Source organism: Lygodium microphyllum, chromosome 1 (assembly GCF_053477565.2).
Source record: "Lygodium microphyllum isolate KBCC chromosome 1, Lygodium_microphyllum_v1.1.10, whole genome shotgun sequence".
In the NCBI taxonomy this organism is placed as follows: domain Eukaryota; kingdom Viridiplantae; phylum Streptophyta; class Polypodiopsida; order Schizaeales; family Lygodiaceae; genus Lygodium; species Lygodium microphyllum.
Window position 1 is genome coordinate 114,288,522 of NC_141135.1, and position 9,183 is coordinate 114,297,704.

Consider the following 9,183-nt stretch of genomic DNA (forward strand, 5'->3'; position numbering starts at 1 on the left):
ACTTCTTATCACATGATGTCTACTCTTTATGCAGCTTGGTAGCATCAATCCTTTAAATATGCAAGAATCATGACAATGATGGTTTACAAATTAATGCAACAAAGAGAGAAATCCTTGAAAATCTCATGCTACTTAGCATCAAGTCTGTAGTCATGAAATTTGCACAAAGCACTTTGAAATCATTGAAGCTTTTATGTTCCTAGGGCCTTGGTGAAAATATATGCAACCTACTCATCTATGCTCAAATATGTGGAATCAAGGTCAACTAGGTCAACTCTACCGAGAGCAGCTCTCTAGTGAAATGTCAATGAACCTCAATGTGTTTCATGCATGCATGAAACACATTGAGGTTCATGTATGAAACACTAGGTTCCTCGCCAATTGTATGTTACTCATGATGTCATAATAAATGACAACTCTCCTATCTATATGTATCCCCAAATCATCTAGTAGCTTTCGCAGCCAAGCTACCTTATATGCTACCACACCAATACCCCTATACCTCTCTACACGATAATGCAATAGTGGGTTGTTTCTTACTACTCCAAGTCACATCCCCACTCCAAAAGAAAAACACATACCCCATTGATGGACAATATGCAATAGTATAACCAATAATAGCCACTCAAAGCTCATGAAGATGGCTTGTCAATTAGAGATCATATAAGAGAAGTCTTCATAGATTTTCCCCACATCAAGGTTTCCTTGTAGATTATTATGCTTATGGCTTATAGCTCCTCGACTAGATGTTGCTCTGATACTATGAAAAGACAAGGGGGAGAGAGAGAGAGGTTGAGCTATTCCAAGACACACAACACATAGAGAATGCACATAAGATAGGAAACTAGAAGCCCTAGTCTCTCTTCTTCTTCTTCTTCTCCACTATAACACTCTGCTAGAATAAAGAGAAAGCACAACATACATAATAACAAGTGGTCCATAGTGTGAACAGAGAAAGATGACTAGATAGGTATCTCGAAACTCAGATAGGTGGACTAATCGATGTCTAGTTGTAAAGTATCATTGGAAGCATATATTAATGCATGTACCAACCACATCATTGATATGAATGCGACTCAACATGCTAGCATTGTAGGCAAATAAGGGGTAGGCACTTATGAGCAAGGAGGAAGGGGGTAGTAACTATGAGAGGAAGTGGTGAAGGGGGAAGAGATAGTTGGTGGATTGGGTGGCAAAGAACCATTAAAGGGTTGGAAGGAAGCCAAGAGGACGGCCAAGGATGTTGCTATTGGCCTTGAGCCCCCCTAAAGGCCATGTAGAGCTTATGCATGAAAGCATGCTCACCATCAGTTGCATGTTTCCCTCCTTTGACTATGCACCTTATTTCCACCAAGAGGCAAGTTAGAAAGAGCACACTCAAAAATGCATCAAAGGATAGGAATGATGTAGGTGAACGAGAAAGAATTCTCTCTCTCTCTCTCTCTCTCTCTCTCTCTCTCTCTCTCTCTCTCTCTCTCTCTCTCTCTCTCTCTCTCTCTCTCTCTCTCTCTCTCTCTCTCTCTCTCTCTCTCTCTCTCTCTCTCTCTCTCTCTCTCTCTCTCTCTCTCTCCCTCTCTGTGAACACTAAGTAAAACACTTTAATAAACAATCAACTAAGTTACTTTCCATACCACTTCAAGTAGACACTTTAAGAAAAACTCTAGTAATTCCCAAGATTGGCATTAATGGTAGAGGTGGGGAAGTTGGGGAAGCTCTTATTGGTGGCTTGCAAAAGCTCCTCCTCTGATCCATGGAAGATGAACGGCATCTTGCTTCTCTTGGCCGTAGGTATGGGCTATTGCAAGCTCATTAGGAATGCCTCCTTGGGCTCTTTCTCATTGCATCTTCCATGAGAGGAAGCTAAGGGAGAGCTATGAGTAGGTAAATTTTAGAACTATGTGTAAATGTCTTGTCGAGATTGGGTGGTAAGAGAAAGGGCAAGAGAGTAAACTTAGCCAGGCAAGCTTGGATAGCTCATGAGAGAGAGAGAGAGAGAGAGAGAGAGAGAGAGAGGAGGGGGAGCATTAATGCATCCCATGCACTATGGACAAAGAGAGGGGGGACAATTAGTGCACCGCATGTAAGAGAGAGAGAGAGAGGGGGGGCATTAATGCACTACATATGCACTGTGTCCACTATGTAGAGAGTTGTGTCCACTATGGAGAGAAAAAGACTTTGAGGAGGTTTGGGATCATTGTACCGCTACCATGAAGAAATTGTATTAGCATTGGTAGATCCATGCATTATAAGATAGTATAGATTCTCGACTCTCATTAAAACAAAGTTCTAATCACAATTATGATGTAACCAAATGATTGGTTAATATCGTGCACGTTCTAATTACGACATAATTACCCTTTTGTAACATACACACATTTATGCACATGTATACGTTTCTCACCATTCAATACTCTAAATCCATTGGGGGGAGAGTATAAATGTGCATGTTGATGGCGATGATGAGATGCTATGTTGTATGGGTGGTGGAAGTGATGGAGAAATGAAAGTGTTGCACATGTAATCATTGAAGGGAGACCACTCAAACATATTGCATGGCATGTTTAATGAAGGTTACTCCTAGTCGTGTCATTGCATTGAGGTCGAATGTGGCATTGGGGGGGGGGGGGGGGAGTGGGGTGCGGGGCGCGGGGCGCGGGGGGGAATCAATTTTCTAGCTTAATGCTATAGAGAGGAAAGCTATTAAGCTTGAATGGCACACCTAATACCAACAAGGTCCGAAATGGGATCCCATGTTTCAAGGTTTCCCAAGATGCTTGAATTTCACATATCTAGTAACGATGTGGGTCCCAAGATTTTCAAACTTCAAAGAACATCACTCTTATTTGTGTAGACATTCGCCATATTTAATATAGGTTATACTTTTAAAGGGAAAATTAGAGGTGTAATGCAAAATGCAATCCCACATCAATGAATTAGCAATGATTTTACAACCCTATTCCTTGCGCACATGATGCTAATTTGGTTACATATTCTTTGGGGCTACCCAATGCTACTCGAATTGTTGATTTGCCATGTGGATGATGTAGATCTCGTTTGTGAAAATCACATGCCTCCTAGGGTATGGAGGCGAGTAAAGGGATGGCCCAGTTTACCGGCCCACTTTACCCTCGTGGGGCTCACCCCAAGAAGGTTGCATTGATTCTCGATATGTTTGAATGCAAATCTTAGTGTTAAATTCAGGAATAAATTCGGTTGAAGGTAAAAAAAGATGATATGGATGTTCTGCTTCTTTATTGACTCAAATGTGCCATAGTTCAATAGGTTGTTTTTTCCTACCTCGATTCTATCTTTCAAGCTCCATTTTGGGATATGGTGGATATATACCATTTGTTTTTCAAGCTTGATTTCTGGATATGGTGGATATATACCATTCATATCTTTTTTGCTTAGTTATGCTCTAATAGGTCCTGAAGGGGCTAGCTTGAAAAATTTGTAGAGATTTATCTCACATCTATACTATTAGTTAAGGAGAGGTGGGGGACGGGTGCCACGTGGCAGCCCCCCACCTCCCCCACAAAAAGAAAAGGAGAACGCGGGGGCGGGTGCCACGCGTCCAGCACTCGTCCCTCGCCCGCAAAAATCGCGCCCGCCCCGGCGTCGAGCGCCTAGTAGCATATTCAACAGGGGCAAAGTTAGATGCCACATAATTGGCCTCCTTACCCTACTATGGATCGGAGTGCGCAGTGCGCGATGCGACTGTAGCTAGATAATACAAGGGCGTGGTACACTTGGGAAAGTTGATGAGTTTGATCAAAGCAAAAACGAGTGTCCACAAGTAATGGAAGAGAGGTAAAGGCTAAGGAAAAAGTTTCCACTAGGCTTATGCCAGCACGGATCTAATCCTTCTAAAGGCTTTGTTGGGAGGTCTTAGTCTGTCCCTGTCGGCGCAGAAGCAATAGAGAGGCAAAGGAAGCGATAAGGGCGAGAGGGGGTTTACAGCATGATTAAGAAAGGTGGTTGTTTACTCACACGAGGTCTGTAGGACAGCTCTTGTTATATCGGGAGTGGCCCAACGTCCCGCCGCTGAATGGGATTACCACAAGAGACCGCGATCGCTAGACTTTGTTGATGGATTGAACGTTCTCAATTGAAGTGTTACCTACATCGATGGAACACACAGAGATGGTGTGATTGGAGTTGACGGAGTCTGCGTGTGCATTCGCTCTCACTGATTGTGGGGATGCATTTTAATAAACTTGCGGGGAGGCAGGATGTGTTTTTGAATTAATCGGTGCTTTATATTGTTTAAGGTAGGTTGGGCCGCGCAGTGGTAGTGCGAGCTGGCTGCTGGATGGCAACCCATAACACACACACACACACACACAAACACATATGACCTGCCTCTTCTTTAGCATATAATTTGCCTCATAGGTTTAATAGCCCCGCCATGCCTAAGTCCATTTGGAGGGGGTCTGCTTGGAAAAAATTGTGATCACATGCAAACTTAGTACTTGTGTGGGCCCCGCAATACATCACACAATACTACACTATAGGTAAATTAAAAAAGGGAGTAGACAACTAAAAAACCACACACACACACACACACACACACATATAGAGAGAGAGAGAGAGCGCGTGCTAAAATACATGGTACCATGTGCTCAAACTTGGAGGAGTTTCTTTAGTACCGCTATTTTTGGTGATCCTTCTAAAGAGTAAAAGTCAAGCGGCCCGACTACACCCGCTTTAACTTGACTACATTGACCACACCTACATCAATTGACCTCACTGTGGCATGGCTCTAAGTAACTCGTAGGTTTCTGCCTTTTTCAACACAAAGCAAATGTATCAATAATAGAGCAAAAAGTGATGCAATTGGCCTAGCCTGACTAATAAGCTTTCTCAAATTTGTTTCAAGAGGAAAAAGCTTCTTCCTCTCCACTACCTAGGTAAATACTTCTAGTCCATCTTAGTTGCTATACACATCTCACATCAATGGCTCTTTTTATCAAGATAACAATTGGAGGCTTTCTCACAAATTATAGGTTTTTGATAAGTAATACGAAGATTTTATATAAATAGTGCACATGATGTCATAATGAATATTTACAACATCAAAAGAAAACAGTACATTAATCTACTTAAAAAACTCTTACCAAGTTTATGAAGGTAAAATTTTAAAAGAAAAAAAGCAATGGTATTAATATTGAGATTCACACATGTAAGGTACACCTACATCCAAAAAGCATTGAGCTCAAAAGATTTTGATTCAAGATCCATGTAATAGGTTGAAAATAGCTTGAACTTTTATTACTTTCTAAATGCAATTTTGTATACTGCTTATAGAGGTTTCTCATTGGGCATTTGGAGATAGAGAAGAGCAGTTATTTGAGCAATTTTCACATTCTCACGGTGCATTTGAGGGAATCTCTCACTCCTTTGTTGGCCAAGCTTGTGTGTTTACAGGATTCGCAATAAAGCAAAAGTTACACACTTGCGGGCTTCATTTCACGGTGAATATCTTCCTCTCTCTTTTTGTAAAGGTGAAATTGGAGTTGTCCCCATGAGGGTTTTCCCACGAGAACAGTTTTTGGGCAAGGAAAAGGTTTCTCACAAATTTTGGCAAAACTGGGAACCTCCCCATGTGGCCTAGAGGGGTCCCCAATTTTCCTAGAAAACCTCAAGAAAAACTAGAAATCTCTGCCTCGGGGCCCGCGGTGACAAAAACCCCTGCGAGAACAAGTCCATTACCTCTTGTGGGAAGGAAATATCATAGTTTCAGGCATCTTTTTAATCCTTACTGCTTTGTCTTAGTGCATGTTTCACAAACTCACCTTGAGAAAACACTCTTTCACTCGGAGGTCAATTTGTACCTCTGGGTAGAGAGAAGATTTTAACTTATATGAGAAGGTGGTAATATGTACATTTTGTGCTCCATAGGTTTCCATACCTAGAAAAACTAATGGGTTTTCACAACTCTCAATTTCCGCTCTAGCACTTCAGTCAAGCTTCTTGGCTGGTGCTGACTCCTGAGAGACCTAGTGACCGAGTGGGGTAGGGTACTGCGAGGGGGCTACAGTGTGCAGAGAAAGCATTCATCAGAAGAAAGAGTTAGAACTTAGAAAGAGTTAGGAACAATTCAATCTTCTACCAAATAATGGTTGCCTCGCCTGTGCTGCCATCTGTTGTATCAGCCCTTGAATTGCCAATTTCTCCTCCATAGTTTGGCTATAAATCAGAGCTATGGACCGACCATGGACTGCTGTGCAGAGGAGAGACAGTCCGACCCTGGCTATGACTAGCACAGCTTTCTTATCTCAAACGCAGGGGGCTCCTCCAGAAGGACATCACAGACAAGCTGACCGTCCTGGCCATACCAGCTCACTGCCTGAAAGAGAGACGCCTCATCATTGTATTCAGCAACCCAGGTATTTCCACCTGCCTTGAAACCACGATTATAGAATGGCCTCTGGTCTGGTCTGTTTCCAAAAAAAGCAGCCTTTGGGTGATCCTGTTCCAGTCTCACAATAACGGAGTGGCCTCTGGTTTACTCTCTAAAGCAGTCTTTGGGGTCAAGATTGCTTGCCCTGTTCCCGTTTCACTATAACAGAGTGGCCTCTGGTTTGCTATATTTGCAAAAAGCAGCCTTTGCGTTCAAGATTGCTTGCTCTGTTCGTGTTTCACCATTACAGAGTGGCCTCTGGTTCGCTCTATTTGCAAAAAACAGCCTTTGGGTTCCAGATTGCTTGCCCTGTTCTTCCCTACCCACTGCACTTTCTAAGTCTCATGATTCGAAAGTTCTCAAAAGGACTAAAGCCCTGTACCTACCTGCCCTGGCCCAACACTCCACAGCTGCCCTTTTTTTGTCCAGGGCTTGATCTTGACATCCTTCATATAAGAACCCCCCGGACAGAAGATTTATCTAGCAGATCTGGATACAACAGAGACTTCCAGTGGACAAGGTCTTAGTCCTGCTATCCACAGTATCATCAGTAAGTATTTCATTGCATGTTGCGGCCTCGCCTTCCCAGCTTCTTCAGGCACCACTGACGATGAGGATGATGAACCTGTGGTAAACAAGTTAAGTATGCCGGAGTCCTTTCCGTCCTGTTTTGGGGATCTTAGTAATCCTCATGTAGACACTCTGTCAGGTGGATTCAGAACTGCACAGAATTCAGTCGTTTGCCTTTATCAGACAGTGATGGCAGGATCTTACCGGTCTGTATCAGTGACTTGGTGTAAAAATTTCTTAGGCCAGGGTTTCAGCGTGGGTATTGATAACTGTATCAGTGAGTCTGTCTGCAAAATTGATATTAGGCCATGGCTCTTTTGGAAGAGGGTTGGTTCCAAAAGCATCTCAGTGGATAGCGAGAAGGTGGAGGTTTTTTGGGATCTCAGCTCTGCGAAATATGTCAGTGGACCTGAGCCCTCAGAGGGTTTTTATGTTGCTATTGTCTGCGATGAGAAGATTGTATTGCTTCTGGGTGATATGCAAAAAGAAGCCATCAAAAGAACCAAGTTGAGTCTGTCTCTGACAGAATCTGCATTGCTGTCTCGGAAGGAGCATCTATTTGGCAAGAAAATATATAGCACCAAGGCTCACTTTGGGGATGATGGTCGAACCCATGATATTGTCATTGAATGCCATATTGGCGATGTGAAGGAGCCATGGCTGTGTGTACGAGTTGACAAGCAAGTTATGGTGTATGTTCAGCGTCTGATGTGGAAATTTCGAGGCAATCAGACAATTCTTGTGGATGGCATTCAAGTTGAGGTTTTGTGGGATGTCCACAGTTGGCTCTTCAACTCAAGCTGTGGCTATGCAGTGTTTATGTTTCATACCTGGGAAACCAATGATAAGCTTTGGTCAAAGGAAGTTGGTGTCATATCTTCATCCATCCTTCAGTGGCCTGCTACTCACAGTTTCAAACATCAAGATGTCAAACAGTGGTTTACTGAGAATTCATGTACTTCTGTTTTAGAGTGGCCAAACATGCACAGTTTCAAAGAATCCTGTGAGGCATCAGTTGGTTTCTCTTTACTTCTGTATGCGTGGAGAAGTGATTGAGAAACAGGAAATGTAGACAAGCTCCAAATATTACACTCATAGTTCTAGATTTTGTAATTCCCCACAGGTAATCTGCAGTTATTTAGGCAAGCCCTCAGTTTTGTGCTGTTTTTTCTCCAGAGGAGCTCTTTGTGCAGGTCAGAGGGAACTTGCAGCTACCAAAGGGTGGCATGCATGTCCCGGAATATCAACTGCTGTCTGTGGCAATGGCTATTAAAGAACTCACTTGATGTCTGACACGACCTGGCTGTAAATGGCTGTACAAACATGTGGGTGGGCACATGTAGGTGAGTTTGTACTGCTTCCAGTCATGGGCTTTCTGCAGTTGCAGTCATTCTATGATCTGCAGGCTGGGTGTAAAGTCCTTTGACTACTGAAGCAAGGAAGTGTATCATCAACTTACACGAAAGGTGCGGGTTACTAAACACTCTGTTGCTACTTTGCCCTCTGGTTACTGAAGAAAGAAAGTCGGCCTTGTCCTGTCACCTATACAGGTTGTTAAGATTGCCTTGGGTTGCTTATTCGTATATACAAAAAGTGTTCATGATATATACACTGGCATGTGTACATTTTCTGTGCTTATCTGCTACATTTCGTTAGTATTTATGTGGATGGAAGTCTTGCTGATCAGGTGCCACTTGATACGACTGGTTTCTGGGCTGCTGAATTTCTGAGAACCGCATAGCTAGTTGTGGTGGTGAAGGTGAGCCTTTATGGCTGTTTGCCTGCGGCATATTGATTTGAGTCCAGATTATTTGTATCTATTAAGGAAAACCCCACTAGCTGTAAATTGAGAAAATGTTTCTAGAGGAGTTACAACAGTAATTAGAGAATTATTAGCTGGCATTCAGCTATTTGACTGTTTGGGACCTTTGGAGATAGTTTGAAAATTGTGATAGTAACTGATTAACCATTAGTCGCACACTGTCCAGGATCATGAATTGATGCAGTCCTTTCAACCATTTCTGTATTTTGCTTCTCTAAGCTGACTATCACACTGTTTTCTCCTTGAAACGAGCTAGTCATTTATAACTTGAGCTCCATACTCCGAGCTATAGCTATCGCCATTTTTAAATGGATCCTATGTTTACTGATATGGTTTGACTACTGGCTGTAGCTGTGGACCTGCCCTGTTTATGCGTTTTGGCACTGCA

The 9,183-nt window shown here is 42.8% G+C and overlaps 1 protein-coding gene across 1 annotated transcript; it reads left to right on the forward strand.

Annotated features, from left to right (window-relative positions):
* Positions 1-5,879: 5,879 nt before the first annotated feature.
* LOC148041573 (uncharacterized) lies at positions 5,880-8,893 on the forward strand. The gene has a single exon (XM_087680807.1). It carries the CDS (start codon positions 7,049-7,051, stop codon positions 8,027-8,029), a length of 981 nt encoding a protein of 326 aa, XP_087536933.1. The 5' UTR covers positions 5,880-7,048; the 3' UTR covers positions 8,030-8,893.
* Positions 8,894-9,183: the final 290 nt, after the last annotated feature.

Bases quoted from the DNA above. Each gene is read 5' to 3' on its own strand.
- LOC148041573 (XM_087680807.1), top strand. From the start codon at position 7,049: ATGCCGGAGTCCTTTCCGTCCTGTTTTGGGGATCTTAGTAATCCTCAT.